The sequence below is a fragment of the Medicago sativa genome, chromosome 1, assembly GCF_051527215.1.
Source record: "Medicago sativa cultivar Bolivia chromosome 1, Bolivia_mono, whole genome shotgun sequence".
NCBI classification, from domain to species: domain Eukaryota; kingdom Viridiplantae; phylum Streptophyta; class Magnoliopsida; order Fabales; family Fabaceae; genus Medicago; species Medicago sativa.
Genome location: NC_140749.1, coordinates 32,808,766 through 32,830,143, shown reverse-complemented (window position 1 = coordinate 32,830,143; position 21,378 = coordinate 32,808,766). Strand labels below are relative to the sequence as shown.

The window sequence follows — 21,378 nt, the reverse complement described above, 5'->3', positions numbered from 1 at the left end:
AGTGTATATTTGAAAAAGTGACAAAGAGAGTAATTGCATTTTTATTTGGATAAGTAATCATTTTCGTTTTGAATGTTTAACGAATATATCCAACAATTGTAAGATATCCGCTGACATTACAACAAATTTGTAATCATAAGATAAAGCATAAGTTAATTGAAATCATAGATAACATAAATTATAACAAAACTTGAGCCTCCAACCCACTTGACATTCTTGTGATACATACTTAACATCTTAAAATAATTCCCAAACTAAGTTGGTACGTTTTGGAAGAAGCAGAGTGTAATGAAAGGTATTGATCAGTGTCTTGTTTTATAATACGTTGCAACATGATACTCTCACTCTTAGCTGTCTGTTGACGCTTCTCAATGAATCTCACAGTTTTGAGCAAACCTTCGTAGTGAAAATTGTTCCGGACTAACCCAAGGCCCAATCCGATTAAGCTCGGGTCCGACCCGAGTCCACTAAGTTGGCGACACGATATGATGACACGCCCTAAAACCTACTGGATTACAGTACAGGCCGAGATTTCCTCACCATTGGTCCGAGAGCTCCTCACCACCCCGAGGGTTACTCATGTCCGTACCCCAGGCATAGATGGCTGGAGAAGTGAGGGGTTCAAGAAAGAGAGTGTTGGAGCGCGTGCAGTGCAGGTGCACCATCCCCCTTCCGGTGGAGAAGAACCTGCGACAGACGACTCAACGGAACCATGCTCACGGCGGACTGAACAAAGCTCGATCCTCCAACACAACGGATTTCATCCAACCAACCATCTTCTTAGGTCCAACCGGATAAAAAATAAATGAATCTGCCACTGTTAGATTATGTTAAACAAATAAATCCTACTTCTACTTCTAAATAAATAAAAACGTGAACATTCATATAATTGTAAGCCGATTTATGGTAGGTATGACAGTCTATATCATATTCTGTATGAGAATGTGGTCAGTTAAACTTTTCATATCTAAAGCATGTGATTACTTGTGGAGGAAAAACTATAAGCAAATATCACAAGGTATTATAGCAAACAAGTTGAAACACCAGCAATGTCAAACAATAAGCAAAAGTACATAAATAGAATGACATCCTTAAATATGAACATCCCTTTTATTCAATGAACTTCTAGTCTTTGATTCATAGCCAATTTATTTATTACTCTTTACATTGAAATCATACATATAACCTTTTGTTTAGTTCATAATTATCATCTCTCATTTGGGCTCAGCTCAATAGTTCATTTTAGATCTGGCAATTCCTAGGCCACACCTCACACATAGTATACTATTCTGAATCATCCAGAATATTGAATTGGTCATATAACCGATTTTTAATTTTCAGCAATGATCATATCTGATTTTATTCAAGGCCTTACATAGATAGAACTATATAACATGGTAAACTGATAGAGATTACAATGCACCTAAAATATTGAAATCCTTTCCGTTGCTTCCTTCTGGTTCCTCTCACAGTCTCACTCAGAATTTAACGTGATACTAATATTTCTTGCTAGAAGTTAAATCCTGCAGATTTCGAAATCTCTACCGAATTGGGATGCTGCAATCTGCAGTTAACTCAAAGCATTGCAATATTAGATGACTCGTAAGATTAAGCAAATAACAGACTTTTGCCCAGCTGGAACATATAATACCAGCTGAGTAATTCATATAAATGTCGTCCACAAGTCCTAGCTCAACTGGTATAAAATGCCGAAATTCTTAGGCCGGACGCCGTGACCGGGGTTCAAACCCCCGTCCATCCATTGATGTGTGAGTTTCAATGGTTTTTTGTCATTTTATCTATCTAATAACATACATAAATACATGAAATTCTTTTTCAACTAGACCAAAAGGTACTAACAACACATTGAGAATGGGCATATTTGTATGATAGGAACTGGAACTTGCTATCATCTGCTTAAATTGTAGTTGGACCATTTCTATCATGGAGTCTTGAATTTACTAGTAGAATGAAGCTTCAGTATAAAAGAGCAGGCAAATACAAAAATAAAATAGAAAAATGTCGAGAAAAGAAAATCTGCAAATCCACTCTCCGGCAGCTATACATCAAGGATTTTTTAGCGCTTCCTCCTAACCAACTTCTAAATGCACAAGCCTATTCGTGTCCCCTTTCTTCGTCTCATCATTCTGTAGTAAACGTTATATCAGAGAATTTCTTTTCCCCAATCAGCGAAACAATCACAAGTACCACAAACATTGAAAATATAAATGGAACAAAATATTATAAGGTAGATGAACATGTATCCATAAAACACCAAATGCCGGTACAAATCACATAATACACATCAAGCATAAGCAACATGGTACTTAGACCCAATAAATCTTACTTGTTGAGGAGCACCCCGCCCCGCCTCAAAACTGTTTGCATGAACACCAGTAGCATATGGTTTTGAATGTGCCTTTTTGGGTGGTGAGTACGGTTCTCCAATCAGCTCACCTTTGTCCAGTTTAACATCTAGGTCAGGTTTAATTTTGGGTAGTGGGACGGGTTGACCGATCAGCCTACATTTGTCGAGTATGACATCTAGTTCAGAGATGATAATAACCCTGTTTAAATACAAATAAATCAGAAAACCGAATGGTAAGCCATCATCACGGGTAAACAAACAATTTCCTTTTGTGAAATAAACCATCAACATTCCAGAAATCTCACTCCTTAGCTAAAATAAATTCACACACAGATAGACCAAAACAAACTCACTTGTGGTTTCGAATTACCACTCACGGTGAAGCAAGTGAGTTCAACAACGGAGCCTTCCTGTAGCTTTGCGAAAGGACCAATTCTTCCAAATTCATTGGGAGTGTTGCAATATTACAATTCAAACCATCAGACAAAAAAAGCTGGTGGGTATTCACATCGATAACTTGCAGCACCGTCGGCTTAATTAAACTCTTCATCACAAGAGAATTTGTCACTGCAGATTCTTGCTATTGCCCCTCGAGTCGGATTCACAGGCATTTTTGTCTCTGCAGATAGAGAGCGAAAATTTCAACTTAAAACTTGAGGAACCGGAATAAATATAGGATGGGAAGGTAAGTAAAACACACTAAATCTTACCGACAGAAGTCACAGGTTCTTCGATCGGATCACATTTGTCCTGTACAACTTCAAGGTCATTGATAATAATAATCCACCTGTTTAAAAAAGAAAAAGACAATCAAATGGGACATTCATCAAGTTTGTTTGTACATACAGATATAAAATGCAGAAACATCAATCTTAACATAGTTGAAGACTAATACTAATAATTTCATCTTTTATTTCATTAACAGATACACAAAACAAAACTCACTTGTCCACAGAGTAATCAGTTAGTGAGTCTAACAACCGAACCCATATGCAGACTTCGGAGATTGAAGTCGTCCAGTTAGAGCAATCCAAGTCTATAGTGCGAACCATCAGACAAGTAAAGATGGGTGTCACTGTTCACTATCACTTTAACTTGAATAACTTGCAACTCCAGCATAAACTCTTCATCACGAGAGAAATAATTGCTGAACATCCTCACTATCGCCCCTTTCGTCAATGTCAGATTCACTGTTGTTTGTTCTCCCTCTGTAGGTAGAGAGAGAAAATTTGAACTTAAAACTTGAGGAATGGAAATAAAACACAATAAATCTTACAGTCAGAAAGAGCAGTTTCGGGTAGCAGGATGGGGTTTCCAATCACATCACATTGGCCCATCACATCAAGGGCAGAGAACCTGTTTATAATTTTTAAAAAATAAAATAATCCGACAATCAAATAAGCATTTCAACTAGTTTCAACTAGTTTATTTGTTCATAGATATCAAATGCAGAAACATCAACCTTAAAACAGTTGAAGACTAGTAAAACAAATAACAAACTCACTTGGTTTTTATAAATACATCCACTTCGAATTTAGTGAGTCTAACAACTAAGCCTTTCTGCAACTTTCCGATATAGGACAACTCATGCAAATTAAAGCGGAGCAATCCAGCATGAAAATGCATACCATCAGACAGACAAACATGGTTGTTTGTCAACTTGTAAACATGCAGCACTGGCATAAAATCCTCTTCATAAGTATTAATATAGAATTTGTTGCCACAAAGTCTTGCTATCGCACCTTGCATCAGAGTCATAGCCATTGTCATTGCTTTTTGAAGGAACGCCAACGATCAAACAAATCATATAAAGCCTTATATGTAGCAGCAGGGAGCATCTCAACCTTAATCCTATAAAGAATAACATGTAAGTCTTCATATGTCCGACTATCTTGCAACCCCTCATCCACCATGGTCATGACAATCATGATGATTTGTAGTGAATCCGGAGTTTCCCTAGCATGCTTCTGCTCAATAACTACCTCCTGATTCTCTGACCTAGGGGGTTATCCCTTGATCGGGGGCAGTATCTTCGGATGAGATAATCGATAGAACCAGAACATGTATACCTGCACATGCTGTCACGGATCCTTCACCGTTGGACCCCAATCATCCTCACGTATGACATGCACAAGAAATCCAGGAAAGCCTGAACTACCTGGACTACACTAGCAAAGCAACAAGTACAAATGACAGATGCCTGAGAATGTCCTACAGATGCACGTACTGCCTCTTCATCCCCTACAGCAAGTGCGATATACCTTTCCTCAACCGCACATAATCCATTTTGAGTACAAACATTTCTCCTTGAAGGGTATGGTTTCCGAATGATCATTGTAGGGGCTGAATATGACGTCCTCCACATCTAGAAGATCAAATATCAATCGGCGTGGGTGTGATTTTGAATGGACCCTCCAAGGATCGAAGCGCGCAATGTGTGGCATGTCGGTGGCATAACCTGGCTGGTCAGTAAATTGAAACATGCCTATATGAAATGCTCCATTGTCCAAGCTTGAAAAAAAACGAACACAATTATAAGGATAAATTACAATCGCAAATATAAAATCAGAAACCCAATTACAAAAAGTTGCATGCGGTATGGTAATGTATCACCCCGACGAACTTATCTGGTATTTGGTAGCCTCAGACAGATAATGATAAAGATAAATCAATGTCATCCCACCCCATTACCACTCATGAACCGTGGCAAGGTCCTTTAAGCCTTCAAGGAATAACAACTCTTCTATATTTTTCTTACTCTTGTCGGTGAATAATGTGAATTCAACCAAATAGAGTCATATGCATAGTCACATAATTCGCGGTTTGTGCTAGTACGGTGTACGGGTACGGGTACGGGTTCGCGGTACGTTACATGAGAAGAATTCGGTACGTACACGGGTATATAGCTTTGGTACACTTCGGTTCATAGTACTAATAATACCTAAATAAATATAGTGAGCTATAAAAAAAATAAGAAAGGTATTTTCTTTACTAGACTTTTTAAACAATTTTTTTTTTTTATAGATTTGATAAAAAAGAAAAAGTAGTTTAGTTAAAAAAGAAAAGAGTTTACTTCTTAAGGAAATCACTAGGTCATACTTAATATATTATTTTCTGCAGAGTTAGCAATTCACATTCTTTGGGGGAAAATGCATCAAAGTCCAATATAAAAAATGGGAAAATTGTTTTTTTTTACAACAAAAACTTCATAAAAACACAAGTAAAATACTAAAATGCCCCAACAACCGCTGGCTTATAACTAGAAAACCGGCGGTAGTTAACTACCGCTGGGTTTTTTAGTTATTTACTTGTGTTTCTGGGAACTATTGGATGTCAGAAAAGAAAGACTCAAAAAATGGTCCAACAAGAGAAAAGCCCAATTTCCACAGTAACCCTAATTTTATCATCTTCCTCATCTGCTCAAACACGAAATGGCCGCTATGACAGTATCATACCCAATTTCTTCTACCTAGTTTCTCACTCTCCACTCTTTGTTCGTGTTCTTCTCACTAAGTCCTCAAATCACAGTTCTCCCATTCACTCTCACGCTGTTCGTTTTTGCCGGTACTCATGGTTCGTCCGTTTTCGTAAATTCCACGTGAATTCATGCGTACCCAATACGCTGAAGTACCCGAATTCGGTACTCGCGAATTGGTACGCGGTTCTTTTCCTTTTGCACGAATTATGTTACTTTGGTCATATGGTTATCTCTATCCTCCTCCCTCCGAGCTGTATTTTCCAAATTAGTTGCCTTAGTGAGGTGCTCCTAAAATATCTATTTCAACCATGCAAAAGCAATATAACCACAAAACATTTTCTTGCACTCCTCGACCGCATAGTCTTCGTCAACACCAAGAACCTCAACCATGAGTTCAGCACCTTGATCTTGGAAGATCTTATCCATATGAGTCATCATCTTCCCATGGATTGAGATGTGTGAAAGACATGAAACATCATTCAACGTGATGATCATCTCCACAATTGGCATATGGAAGTTGTTGGTCTCCTCATCCAATCTCTCAGCTAAATTCGTGCACATAGCATGACTCACATTCTTGAACCCTGTTGCAAGCAGTGGGGCAATACTTGAAGCATGCAGTGGACCCCAAATCCAATTCAGATGCACCGTTGGGCATGTAATCTCCTTTAAAGTTATCTTCTTGTCATACCTGATGCATCAGGCCACCAGCAAAACCAATGAGTGTTGGTGAGTCAGGGTGGTATGGTGATGGGTGCACTGGTGGTGGTGATGGAGCCCCATGCTACTCGTTGTCAGTCTGAACTTCATACTGTTGTTGCTCAGGCCTCATACTACTGCACATGCTCCTGTGTAGGGTCTACCACCTGTGAGAGATGTGTTTGTATATAGTACTAGGTTTCCCTGTTTTATGTGTATTAGTTTTTTTGGTTTTCCTTTTTCCTAGAACAACATGTTTTCAACAACTGGGGTCTTCAATTTAGTAAATTGAAACAATTTTTGGAATGTTTAATAGAAAAAAATAAAAATTGAGTGCAATTTACTAAATTATTCATTATTTTGAATTGGATTGAATGAAGACAAGTTGATTTTTTTGTCCAAATGAAAATGTGCACACTTGCTAACTTAGATATGTTTTTAGGTTGTTCTAAGTTTGCGACCACACACATGTTTAGCACATGACTCAGTAGTCCATCTTTTAATCTCAACCTTTGTTTTTAATCTGATGGCTACAAGTTATTCCTACCATTCTCACCTATACATATCATTCTCATGTGATATGGCCCTTGTGTGAGTGTGTGTGTGTGTGTGTGTGTGTGTGTGTGTGTAGGGTCTCTATAACTTACTCCCCATCCATGTATATGAAGGACTAAGTTAGCAAACATATTCCACTATGTGATTGGTTTTCAGATTCATCAATGATCGCAAGATGATACAATGGTAGCATGATTAAAACACTCACTTCAATTTTAAAATACACATGACACTTTTAACTATTGACGATTATTCATACTCCACTACCAACACTATTGGTCATCTACATATTTGTAATCCCTTACAACGTTACTCTTTTAATGTAACTATGCTACAATAACGTTGGCGTGACACTTTTGATGTTGATCTGACAGGTTCAAATAAGCAAATTATTTTTTAAAAAATTAAAAACCCAAATAAATTCATCCTTGTTTTATACTCATATCTTCATTATCATGTTCATCATCTTCATACAGAAAACCCAAAAAAAAATGATAAAATACTGAAATTAAAGAGGGATCACTACATCATAAACGAAGGATGAATTTACGAGATTTAGTAACACTAGAAAAATGTAACTAAGTACAAATAAAATGTTACTTTTTAGATCTAGTAACATTTGATAAATGTTAAGTAAGGCATGTGTTACTAAATGATTTTAGTAACACTTAAGAGCAACACTAGTAACATTTAAAAACTGCTACCTGTTTAGTAGTTAATTTCTAGCAAACAATTTTAGGTGCAATTGTAGCTAATTATGTTGCATTGATGTTACTAAATAGTGAATTCTAGTGCAGATCAATCAGTAAAACACTAAGAAATGTCATTTCAAAGATTCTAACAAGCTAAAATTGATTGATAATGAAACTAACAAATACATTGTATATTAGTGGAAATATAAAGGCTTAATTGCACTTTCGGCCCCCTATCTTTTCAAAAGTTGCGGTTACGGCCCCTAACTAATTTGAATACAAAACAGCCCCCTAAGTATTGATTCTTTGGCAGTTTTGGCCCCCTGGTCCATATTTGACCTGATCTTTGATGACGTGGCACCCAAACCCCTTATGTTTGGTGCCACGTGGATATTTGTTTATTTATTTATTTTTAAATTCATGAAGGCATTTTTAAATTGGAAGAAATTAAAAAAAAATAGAGAATTAGTTAGGGGGCCGCTAGCTATTGAGGATGGTATTCCCAAAACCAATCACCCACCAACCCAAAAACTCATACATCTGACCCAGATCAGCAGCGTTGCCATCCCATCCATCACATAAACTTAAACAATGTTTCTTTCTTTCTTTCTTTCTATGTTTTATGTTGTTTTTATGTTTTAAGTTTATGTGTGCTTTGTGAAGTGTGTGAAGGTGGTGAATTGAGATAGATCTTGTGGTGTGTTTTTTGAAGAAGAGAAGAAGATGAGGAAACTAACTAAACTACTTTTTATGATGGAAATGGAAAGGGAAAGAAGGTGATAGTGAAAGAGAGGTTCTTTGTGTTCTATGGAGTGGATTATGTTATGGTTGTTTATTGCTTTGAGAGTGAGGGAGTGAGTGAGAGAGAGCTTTATTGGTTTGATTAAACTACTTTCAACCCTTTCATTCGCTTTTGTACCCACAGATACAGCATGCTTGGCCAATTCACCAGGAAGAACAAGTCTGAGCAAGTATCGAAGATGTCATTGATGAAACTTTTTTTTTTTTGAATGGCAAAGTGTATATATATATATATATATATATATATATATATATATATATATTAATAAAAGGAAAAAACTCCAAATGTTACAATATTACACCGAAAAGATCTAAGAAGCACCCAAAAACCCCTAAAAAAAGATGCCAGCACCCTCAAAAGAAGGCTCCAATAACACCTGCATGTAACAGAGAAAAATAACCTGAAGGCCACCCCGGGAAGGACGGGGAGATACAACCACCCCCAACCCGATGCAACCCCAGGAAACCTAACCACCACACTACTCTACTGATTCATACACAGGACGGGCTGCACCTCCCACTCATAGAGGGAGCAGGAACTCGCAGGACACTTTTCCCTAAACCACTTCCAAGCCAGGAGCTTAACTCTATCAACCAGCAGGTTATCAAGGATTAAGCCACCAGCAAAGATACGATCATTCCGGGAAGACCAGATGGTCCAAATAACAACATGCCAAACAAGAAGCAACCTAACCTCACTCTCTTCCCCCCACCTAAACCTGTGAAAGCCTGGAACTGCTGTGCCAACCCCATTGGCATCATAAACTCCCAACCCAACCACTTAGACACCTGATACCAAACTGGAAAAGAAGAAGGGCACGAAAGGAAAAGATGAACAACAGGCTCAGACGACCTATCACAAAAAACACACCCCACCCCATCCAGAGGAAGCGTCACACCCCGCCTAATAAGATTGCTCCGAGTAGGGATCCTATCGAGGAGAAGCTGCCACGAGAAGACAATCACTTTGGAAGGTGCCCAAGACTTCCAAACCCTAGAAGCCGCCTGTAGGACGACCCCATCAGGACACCCTGGATCTGGCAGACCCTTTAGAAGAAAGGAGTAGGCTGACTTGACCGAAAACTGGCAATCAGAACTATGAATCCAAGACCAAACATCTTTCCTAACAACCCGCGTACCTCTAGAGGCTACCACGAGGAGATCCGTTAGCAGATCTAACTCCCAAACAAAAAGAGGTGTTCTCCAGGTAAGATCCCAAACCCAATCAGTCCCGTCCCAGTGACCAAGATCCCCACCTTCCCATCCACCTGGAGGGATAATTGAAAGAGGCGTCTGAACCTAACACTAAGAATAAAGCTGCCACACCACGGATAATGCCAAAATTGGGTATTAAGGCCATCACCAACCACCCTCACCACACTATCTGAAAACCAATCCCCAGCCTCTTCCTTATCAGAACCCAAAAGGGATATAACCGACCACCAAGGTGAAGCACCACGTAAGCCGGAAGGTTTGCCACCAAGATGGGGTGAGGGGTAGCAAACATCATAACGGGCTATCAGAATATCACGCCACAAACCACCTTCTTCAAGGAGAAAACGCCACCGCCATTTAGCCAAAAGGGCTAGGTTAACTTGACGAAGATCTCTCACCCCAACCCTCCCTCGTGCTTGGGCTTACATATAAGCGCCCAAGAAACCCAAGGTATACTCCTACTTCGTCTGACCCCACCCCACAGGAAATCCCTCTGGATACGGACAATCTTTTTCCAGACTTTAACCGGCATCTTCATAACAGACATATAAAAGATGGGGATAGCATTAAGGACATAATTAAGAAGAACAACTCTACCACCAAGGCTCGCATACTTATATCCCCAAGAGCCGAGCCTACTGGTAAGGAGCTGAAGGAGAGGTTTCCAGGTTCTATCAAGACGCGGATTAACACCTACAGGTAACCCGAGATACGTGAAGGGGACACTACCGATCCTACTATATAGGAATCTTTCAGCCAAACCGAGGAACTCATCCCCCACATTCACCTCCATCACGGAGCTTTTAGAGAAATTTACCTTAAGACCCAACACAAGTTCAAAGCACCGGAGAATGGTTTTCAGGGACCATAAATTTTGCACGGTAGCTTCCCCCAAGAATAATGTATCATCCGCATACTGAAAATGGGAGACAAAAAGACCAGAATTCCCCACCTTAAAACCATGATAGAGGCCACACGCTTCAGCCGACCGAACCAAACTACTAAGGCCCTCCACCACCAGCAAAAAGAGGAATGGTGCAAGAGGATCACCCTGCTTCAGACCTCTCTGGATATTGACCTCCGTGGGACACCCATTGACTAGCACCGAAAGATTACCACAGCAAACACAGGCACGGATCCACCTACACCACTTGTCAGTGAAACCAACTCTCCGCATCATATAGTCAAGAAAACTCCAGCTGACGGAGTCATAAGCTTTTTCAAAATCAACTTTGAAAATAAGGCATTCTTTCCTCTTCTTCCTAGCGAAATCAATGATCTCATTCACCGCATGAAACTGTTCATGATTCCCATGGCCTTGCTTGAGATACCAATGTCTGGGTGAACTTGTTTCAGAACCTTGAAGATATAGATCTTGTATGTCACCTCAGGTTCAGCAGCTCTCTTCCTCTCTTCTTCCTCCGATTCATTGCTCTTCACCATTTTAACACCGTGATTAACCACTCTTCGCCGTTTCAACCGATTCATTCTTACGCTATTAGATTTGGAAAATTGGATTTTTTTTTTAAATAAATGTTTGATTTGATTTGAACTGATTGTAGGTTGAAGGATTGGATGAAATTTTGAATCCAAAGAAGATAAAGAGAAAGAGATTCATGGTGTTGCACTACAACAGTGTTCATAATGTTTTTTATTTTAAATTTTTCTTTGTTTTAATTAATTTCTGGGTTTGATGAATTGCTGGGTTTTTTCATGCGAAGGAGAAGAATGATTGATGAAGAAAGAAGGGTTTGGAGAGAAGGAAAAATTGCTGGGTTTTTTCTCACGTGCCCCATTCTTCCATTTTTTTCTCCGCCTGCTTTTTCTTTTTCCTTTTTTTTTTTAATTTCTTCCATTTTTTTTTAATTTCCTCCCAATTTAAAAAGCCTGCAAGATTTATAAAATATATATATATATATATATATATATATATATATATATATATATATATCCACGTGGCACCAAACATAAGGGGTTTGGGTGCCACGTCATCAAAGATCAGGTCAAATATGGACCAGGGGGCCAAAACTGACAAAGATTCAATATTTAAGGGACCGTTTGGTATTTAAATTAGTTAGGGGGCTGTAACCGCAACTTTTGGAAAGTTAGGGGGCCAAAAGTGCAATTAAGCCAAATATAAAATGAGTAGTTGCCACCCTAATTTAAGCAAAGCAAACAAGTTTAATTCAAATATAAATACAACAATCAGAAACGTGAAACATGACAATCACTCAAATCACTATGCTTATTAACTGATATATAAATATATAATGCAGTTAAAATCAAAACCTGATCAGCCTGCAGCATGAACTTAACACATTCACTATTAACATAAGGGTCAGCAAGATCCATACACCTTGCTTCAATATTCAAAAACTATCCTTTACTGGGCAGAAATATTTTATCTTATTTCTATTAACATAAATTGATAAATTATATTGCTTAATGGAATTTAAGATTCTGAAATGAGTTAAACAGCATGATAGAAATTAGAAACTGCAAATCAAAAAGGGATTTTGAGCGCAAAGGCATCACAGAAACACGGCAATAATTTATGTGACAATGAACGTTCGCTCACTATGATTTACATTGTGCACAAATTATGTGTCACAAATATTCTAACAGTTAATCAGTCAAACGATCGTTAAGAGTGATTTAATCTGTAATGGTATTCGCTTAACTAATAATTTGAAGCTTTGTAATATAACGAAAGGACCCGGAAAAAAAAATTTAACTAATCCAATAACTAGCAGAATGGTGCTCATAAGTCTTAACAATTTTTGTCTCCTTACTTTATCATGCTATTGAAAATATACTCCCTTTCTAAAATCAATTATTTTTGTCTTTTAATATTACATTTATTGCAATTTTCATCTCAACGCATTTTTTGTCCTAAAATTAATGTTCTTTTATCCTAAAAGTGGTGATTTTTTACCTTAAAAATGGTATTTTCTGTTCATATTCAAAATTGATTAAAAAATCACTCATTTTTGGGCCAATATCATCCCATTGGAATCAAAATTGCAATATATGACTTTGTTTCCTGGATCTTTAGTAGGTCTTTGACTCTGTAATCTTTGTTCAGTGGTGTTCTTTGTACTCCTTGTGCATGGAGCTTCATTGTTGATTTATATATATAATCCATTTCGATTTCTCCAAAAAAAAAATTGCAATATATGTTTGATATTTGAGGACTAAAAAGTTGGATTTAAAAAAGTGTGACTATTATGTTGTGAGCCTGATAAAAATTGGCAAACAAAAATGCAATTTCCTTGCTAAAGTAATTATGTTTTGAAGTCATTTTTTCTCTGCTATTTCCATGGAAAAAAATTAAATTTTTGGTTTTAAAAAAATATTGGGATCATTTTCCCAGTTATTTCCTTTGCAATTGCATTCTTGTTCTTGCTTTGAATAGTCGTTATATCTTGTTGGACCCACTTCATTCCCGTTTTCCATCAATTTGGAAATTATGGATTTAGTTGTAGTTGTGACAATTCAAATAATGTATTTTGATTTTGGCTACGCGTAGCAGCCACAATTGCAAGATTTCCAACCCCTTTTTCCACAGTAACGTGACAAATTAAGAATTGAGATTTTGTATATTTTGAAAAAATCTTTTCTTTGATTTTTTTTTTGAAATAAAATATTGTCTTTGATTGTTTATATAATTTGAGCATTAAATTTATGTGTAATGATATTTGAACAATCAAAAGTTGACAACTTTCGAATTCCTTTTTTTTTTTTGGGACAAAGGAGACAAAGATAGTAAGAAAAGTATGAAATAGTTGTTCCAAGTCAACTTTTGTTATCATTTTCCGTGCTATTTCCTTTGCAATTGCATTCTTGTTCTTGCTTCGAATAGTCGGTATTTCTGGATTAATATTTTCAAACGGTCAAAGAGTCACATCGGTTGAGAGAGGACTTGAATAAGTGTTTATAAGTGAAGGATTGCCTCATCTCACAAATTGCTTTTGTGATATTGAATTAGGTCCAAGTGATTTTCTCACCTTTACACGTTTTGAAGTGTTTCTTGTTGGACCCACTTCATTTCCATTTTTCTTTAATTCGGAAATTATGTATTTGGCTGTAGTTGTGCACCATTCAATAAAGTATTCTGCCTTATCTCCTTCAAAATAAAACAAAAAAGTATTCTAATTTTGGCTGCACGTAGCTGCGTCAACTGTAATATTTCCAAACCCCTTTTTCCACAATCATCAACGACCAAGTCAAAAATGGACCAGGGGGCCAAAACTGACAAAAATTCAATACTTAAGGGGCCGTTTGGTATTTAAATTAGTTAGGGGGCTGTAACCGCAACTTTTGGAAAGTTAGGGGGCCAAAAGTGCAATTAAGCCAAATATAAATTGAGTAGTTGCCACCCTAATTTAAGCAAAGCAAACAAGTTTAATTCAAATATAAATACAACAATCAGAAACGTGAAACAAGACAATCACTCAAATCACTATGCTTATTAACTGATATATAAATATATAATGCAGTTAAAAACAAAACCTGATCAGCCTGCAGCATGAACTTAACACATTCACTATTAACATAAGGGTCAGCAAGATCCATACACCTTGCTTCAATATTCAAAAACTATCCTTTACTGTGCAGAAATATTTTATCTTATTTCTATTAACATAAATTGATAAATTATATTGCTTAATGGAATTTAAGATTCTGAAATGAGTTAAACAGCATGATAGAAATTAGAAACTGCAAGGCAACAATGCAAAATTAATCAAAAAGGGATTTTGAGCGCAAAGGCATCACAGAAACACGGCAATAACTTATGTGACAATGAATGTTCGCTCACGATGATATACATTCTGCACAAATTATGTGTCACAGATATTCTAACAGTTAATCAGCCAAACGATAGTTAAGAGTGATTTAATCTGTAATGGTATTCGCTTAACTAATAATTTGAATCTTCGTAATATAACGAAAGGACCCGAAAAAAAAAAAATTAACAAATCCAATAACAAGCAGAATGGTGCTCATAAGTCTTAACAATTTTTGTCTTTCGATATTACATTTATTGCAATTTTCGTCTCAACGCATTTTTTGTCCTAAAATTAATATTATTTTATCCTAAAAGTGGTGATTTTTTACCTTAAAAATGGTATCTTCTGTTCATATTCAAAATTGAGTAAAAAAATCACTCATTTTTGGGCCAATCTCATCCCGTGGGATCAAAATTGCAATATATGTTTGATATTTGAGGACTAAAAGTTGGATTTAAAAAAGTGTGACTATATATGCTGTGGGCCTGATAGAAATTGGCGAACAAAAATGCAATTTCCTTGATAAAGTAATTATGTTTTGAAGTCATTTTTTCTCTGCTATTTCCTTGGAAAAAAATTAAATTTTTGGTTTTAAAAAAATATTGGGATCATTTTCCCAGTTATTTCCTTTGCAATTGCATTCTTGTTCTTGCTTTGAATAGTCGTTATATTTGTGTTAATATTTTCAAAGTTACACATTTTTAAGTCTCTTGTTGGACCCACTTCATTTCCGTTTTCCATGTGTTAGGTGAGGGTTCATGTAAGAATAGTTGTGATTGTGACAATTCAAATAATGTATTTTGATTTTGGCTACGGGTAGCAGCCACAATTGCAAGATTTCCAACCCCTTTTTCCATAGTAACGTGACAAATTAAGAATTGAGATTTTGTATATTTTGAAAAAATCTTTTCTCTGATATTTTTTTCTGAAATAAAATATTGTCTTTGATTGTTTATATAATTTGAGCATTAAATTTATGTGTAATGATATTTGAACAATCAAAAGTTAACAACTTTTGAAGCAACATTTTTTCCTTCTTTTTTTCGGACAAAGACAATAAAGAGAGAGAGGGAGACAAAGATAGTAAGAGCATCTCCAATGGGGGGTGCTTACTTAACAAGGACCACTCCCCGTTAAGGACCCTCCATTGGAGGAAGAAAAAATGAGTCCCCGTTAAGGAACGGACAACTATATAAGGACCCTCTCTCTCCTGGGTAACTAACGGGTCCCACGTTTAAAAAAGTAATAAAATGTGTACTACTTGGTCCCACTTGCATAAAGGAGTAATAAAATGTGTACTACATGGTCCCACTTGTAAAAAGGAGTAATAGATAAATTATTTTTGTTTAATGATATAAAAATAGTAGGACATACTTAAGTATTTTTTATTGGAGTCCTTATTAGTGTATTACCATTGGAGTCATTGAGTCCTTAATAGCTACTTTTATTAAAAAATTATAAATAAGTGATGTGTCACGTGGGGTCCATTTAAGGAGTCCTTGTTAGGGAACTACCATTGTGGATGCTCTAAGAAAAGTATGAAATAGTTGTTCCAAGTCAACTTTTGGTATCATTTTCCGTGCTATTTCCTTTGCAATTGCATTGTTGTTCTTGCTTCGAATAGTCGGTATTTCTGGGTTAATATTTTCAAACCATCAAAGAATCATATCGGTTGAGAGAGGACTTGAATAAGTGTTTATAAGTGAAGGATTGCCTCATCTCACAAATTGCTTTTGTGATATTGAATTAGGTCCAAGTGATTTTCTCACCTTACACGTTTTGAAGTGTTTCATGTTGGACCCACTTCATTTCCATTTTTCTTTAATTTGGAAATTATGTATTTGGCTGTAGTTGTGCACCATTCAATAAAGTATTCTGCCTTATCTCCTTCAAAACATTCAATAAAGTATTCTGCCTTATCTCCTTCAAAACAAAACAAAAAAGTATTCTGATTTTGGCTGCACGTAGCTGCGTCAACTGTAAGATTTCCAAACCCCTTTTTCCACAGTAATGTAAGCAAATTATTTAATATATATATATGTAAAGGGTGTTGTTTCGTTCCATATCAAGAATCTGAGCATTAAATTAATAGAGGATAAAAATTAGCCTACATAAGTTCAAAAAAAAAAAAAAAAAATTAGCCTACAGTTTTGTATCTTGAGTGTATACTATTACCCATTAGAAAAACTCAGTTGTATTTTGTTGATGAAATCATGATTAGAAACTATATTCTTATATTACACGCATTGTTGGTGTTATCCTCCATTGTTGGGATCAACTCCTCAACGGAAAATAGAGACACGGAGTGCAAAGAGAAGGAGAGACATGCTCTCCTCACGTTTAAACAAGGCCTCCAAAATGAGTATGGCATGTTGTCTACATGGAACAACGGTTCAAATACCGATTGTTGCAAATGGAATGGAGTTCGATGCAACAACCAAACTGGTTATGTTCAAAGCCTTGATCTGCATGGTTCGTATACACGCTATTTGGTTGGTGAAATCAATCCTTCAATAACTGAGTTGCAACATCTAGAATATTTAGACCTCAGTTATTTACATACTAGAGGTCAAGTCCCAAAATTTTTTGGATCCTTCAGCAACTTACGATACCTTGACCTCTCATATGGCCTTTATAATGGGATGATTCCTTCCCAACTTGGAAATCTCTCACAATTGAAACACCTTGATCTCAAAGGCAATAATCTTATTGGAGATATTCCTTTCCAACTCGGGAATCTCGCACAACTGCAGCACCTTGATCTCAGTGGTAATGATCTAACTGGAGTAATCCCTTCCCAACTCGGAAATCTTTCGCTGTTGCATTCTCTTGTACTGAGTTACAATTCTAATCTTAGAATCAACAACCAAAGTGAAGTAAATGTCCAATGGCTATCAAATCTTTCTTCTTTGAGGATTCTTGACTTGAGTGAAGTTCAAAGTCTCAACGATTCTTCTCATCGTACCTTGCAATTCCTACTCAAGCTTCCAAGCCTTAAAGAGTTGCACCTAAGTAAATGTGGCCTTTCTGATGCTGATATCCTTCCGTTATCTAATTCCCAATTGAACTTTTCCACGTCTCTTGATGTTCTTGATCTTGATGAGAATCAGTTGACCTCATCGATGATATTCCATTGGGTGCTTAACTACAGCTCCAATCTCCAAGAACTCTCCCTTTCTTTTAACTTGTTGAGATGTGCCATTCCTGATGATTTTGGAAACATAATGCATTCACTTGTAAATCTCTATCTCTATGACAATAGTCTAGAAGGAAAGATCCCTAAATCTATTGGGAATATATGCACCTTGCAGGAGTTTGAAGCAGACCGTAATCAATTGAGTGGAGAGATGTCAGATTTTATCTTCCATAATTAGAGCCGTCAATATCATGGGGCCTTGAAGTTTTGGCCCCAGCCCACATAGTAAGGGGGCTTGAAAATTCACAAAACAAAAAGGCCCACATTGATGCAAGCCCACAAATAAAAAAATCAAAAAGCCCCCAAGCCCCAAAATTTCTATAAACATTTTTTTTTTAAAAAAAGTTACCCCAAAAAAAAATATTTTTACCCTAGAAAAAAATTTACCGAATTTTTTTACCCCAAAAAAAGTTTACCGTAAAAAAAAAATTTTACCCCAGAAAAAAATTTACCGGATTTTTTTTACCCCAAAAAAAAGTTTTGTACCGTAAAAAAAAAATATTTACCCCAGAGAAAAAAATTTACCGGAATTTTTTTACCCAAAAAAAATTAATGTGGGCTTTTTTTAGGCCCACAAATAAGTTGATTTTATAGTGGGCTTGGCCCCAAATAATTTTGTTCAATTAGGGGCTTTAATTTAGTGGGCTTGGTGGGGGCTTTTTCAAGTGGGCTTTGAAATTTGGGGCTCAATTGACAGCTCTATCCATAATAACTACTCCCGCTGCAGTGGAAATGTGTCCTCGTTACAGCTACTAAACTTGGGGAGTAATCATATTTATGGCATGATACCTGACCTATCAACCCTCTCATCTTTGAGATGGTTGATACTTGATGACAATAAATTAATAGGAGAAATACCCACGAGCATCGGATCTCTTATGAAGTTAGAGTATCTGAGCTTGGGTATAAACTCTTTTAATGGTGTCATCTATGAATCCCATTTCACTAACCTTTCGAAATTGGAAGACCTAGACTTGGGTCACAACTCGTTGACTATGAAGGTTAGTGATGATTGGGTTCCTCCTTTTCAATTAGGAACATTGGATCTATCATACTGTAATCTGAATTCTAGATCTATTAATTGGCTTCAAACACAAAATTACATATTTTATATTTCCCTTTCAAATGTCGCTAAATTGAATCCACTACCTCAGTGGTTTTGGGTCAAATTGCAAACACTAATATTCATGGACATTTCAAATAGCAATCTCACTGGAAGGATTCCTAATTTGGAACTCAATCTTACCGGCTATCCTGAAATATACTTGAGTTCGAATCAACTTGAAGGTTCCATTCCTTCTTTTTTATCGCAAGCAGTAGAATTGCATCTCTCCAATAATAAATTTTCAGATTTAGCCTCCTTTCTATGCAACAAAAGTAAACCTTACATTTTGGGAGGGTTGGATTTGTCAAATAATCAATTAAGGGGTGAGTTGCCTGATTGTTGGAATGATTTAGCATCATTACACTATGTTGACCTAAGCAATAACAAGTTGTCAGGAAAGATTCCCTTCTCAATGGGTGCCCTTGTTAACATGGAGGCTTTGATTTTAAGAAATAATAGTTTGAGTGGACAACTTACTTCCTCATTGAAGAAATGCTCGGACAAGCTGGCTTTGTTGGACCTTGGAGAAAATAAGTTTCATGGTCCATTACCTTCATGGATTGGAGACAATTTACACCAATTAGTAATCTTAAGTCTTCGATTCAATAATTTAAATGGAAGTATACCTTCAAATCTCTGTTATTTGAGAAAACTTCAAGTATTGGATCTGTCACTAAATAACTTATCAGGAGGAATACCAACTTGTGTAATGAATTTTACTGCAATGACTCAAGACACCGTGAACTCAACTTCATCGAAGAATCATGGGTATATAATCCGTGCGGCTACTTCATCTTGGGAAATATATTATGATTTCAACTCGTTCCTGACGTGGAAAGGTGTAGACCAACCTTACAAAGATGCTGATATGTTTTTAAAAAGCATTGATCTCTCAAGCAACCATCTTACAGGGGACATACCAGCTGAAATTGAGTACTTGTTTGGCTTGGTTTCCTTAAATTTGTCAAGGAACAATCTCAGTGGGGAAATCATTTCAAACATAGGAAACTTCAAATCTCTCGAATTTCTTGATCTGTCAAGAAATCATCTGTCAGGCAGAATTCCTTCCAGTCTAGCTCACATTGATCGTCTCTCTATGTTGGATTTGTCACACAATCAGCTCTATGGAAAAATTCCAATTGGAACGCAGATTCAGTCATTTAATGCTTCCAGTTTCGAAGAAAATTTTGATCTTTGTGGAGAACCACTTGATAGAGTATGTCCTGGAGAAGATCCCGCAAATCCTAGAGTGCCAACAACAAATGCAGGAGATGAGAACTCAGTATTTTTAGAAACATTATACATGAGCATGGGGCTTGGGTTCTTCACTGGTTTCGTTGGCTTGGTAGGCTCAATATTGTTACTACCGTCTTGGAGAGACACTTACTCCAGATTCTTGAACACTTTGATATTGAAAGTCATCACGTGGTGGAAGCAGTGAATCTACCTGGTCCAGTTTCTATAAAGTGGATGAATAATTGGTAGGTCTCATGTTCTTTCTTACTTTTGTATGGTTTAGCTGTTTATGTTTTTTCAAGGCTATTTTTACTTGCCCTCATATGTAGTTTATTCCATTGAAATTGAACTGCTTTGATGTTGTTTCCATGTACTAAAATTCGCTTTTATTTTTGCAGGATTTGCTATTCACTGTATGTGGTAATTGCATCTTTTTCTGTTATAGAATAATGTAGATTGGTAAGCTGTGTGGAGTTCATACCCTTAATTGACTTTTTGGTTATGGGTAGGAAAACATGAATAAATGTCATTTGGTTAAAACTTTAGTGTGCGATTGTGTTTTGTTAAACTTTAATGTAATACCTTTAATAAGAGATTAATATATAAGAGCTATCAGTGGCTTGTATTTACTTTATTAGTATAACAATTTTTTGTAGGTCTTATAATTTGAGAGAAAAGTGAAATGGAAATAATACTGATAATGAGGAATTGTTATATCAAGTAGTATATTAAGGTTTCAAACAAACAAACACTGGAGTTCAGATAATGATACATATTCACTCTTGTTTTTTCCATCCATTCAATCAATAGTTTTGGTTTTTTTTTCAGAAACAGTTTTTCAAAATGAGAATATGAGATATTCTTTCTCACTAAAATAAAAAGACTTAAATCAACCACAGTAAAGGAACAGATCACAGAAGGAATAATACAAATGAATGGTAAAGACTTGAATATATAGAAATAAGTCATCCTTCAATGTAAAGGAAAAACAGCAGGAATTAGCAGCATCTTCTGTTGTTGTTTTTTGTTGGAACTTTACCCCCCACACACAAACACACACTCACACACACGTTTTGGCTTCTTTACAGTCTGTGTCTGATCATCGGCGCTGATGGTGCATAGGGGGGTCAGCTGTTTTTTATTGTGTTACTCAATTCGATTTTAACCAAATCGTTCATTTGTCGAAGGTGGTGTCAACTACAAATTCATGGATCTTTAGACTTCCCTTTTCGCTCGAGTGCAT

The 21,378-nt window shown here is 36.5% G+C and overlaps 1 protein-coding gene, 1 long non-coding RNA gene and 1 pseudogene across 2 annotated transcripts; 1 reads left to right on the top strand and 2 right to left on the bottom strand.

Annotated features, from left to right (window-relative positions):
- Positions 1-2,249: 2,249 nt before the first annotated feature.
- On the bottom strand, positions 2,250-3,724 carry LOC146954413 (uncharacterized). Its single transcript, XR_015013209.1, has 5 exons — positions 3,645-3,724; positions 3,314-3,576; positions 3,079-3,155; positions 2,722-2,987; positions 2,250-2,567 (listed from the first exon to the last, which is right to left on the bottom strand). It is a non-coding gene; the product is annotated as an uncharacterized LOC146954413 (long non-coding RNA).
- Positions 3,725-6,143: 2,419 nt separating this feature from the next.
- Positions 6,144-11,296, bottom strand: LOC146954412 (uncharacterized; annotated as a pseudogene).
- A 5,360-nt stretch (positions 11,297-16,656) lies between these two features.
- Positions 16,657-20,769, top strand: LOC146954411 (receptor-like protein EIX2). The gene is made up of 3 exons (XM_085716216.1): positions 16,657-17,959; positions 18,495-20,380; positions 20,534-20,769. Exons 1-2 carry the CDS (start codon positions 16,812-16,814, stop codon positions 20,338-20,340), a joined length of 2,994 nt encoding a protein of 997 aa, XP_085572342.1. The 5' UTR covers positions 16,657-16,811; the 3' UTR covers positions 20,341-20,380; positions 20,534-20,769.
- The last annotated feature ends 609 nt before the right edge of the window (positions 20,770-21,378 follow it).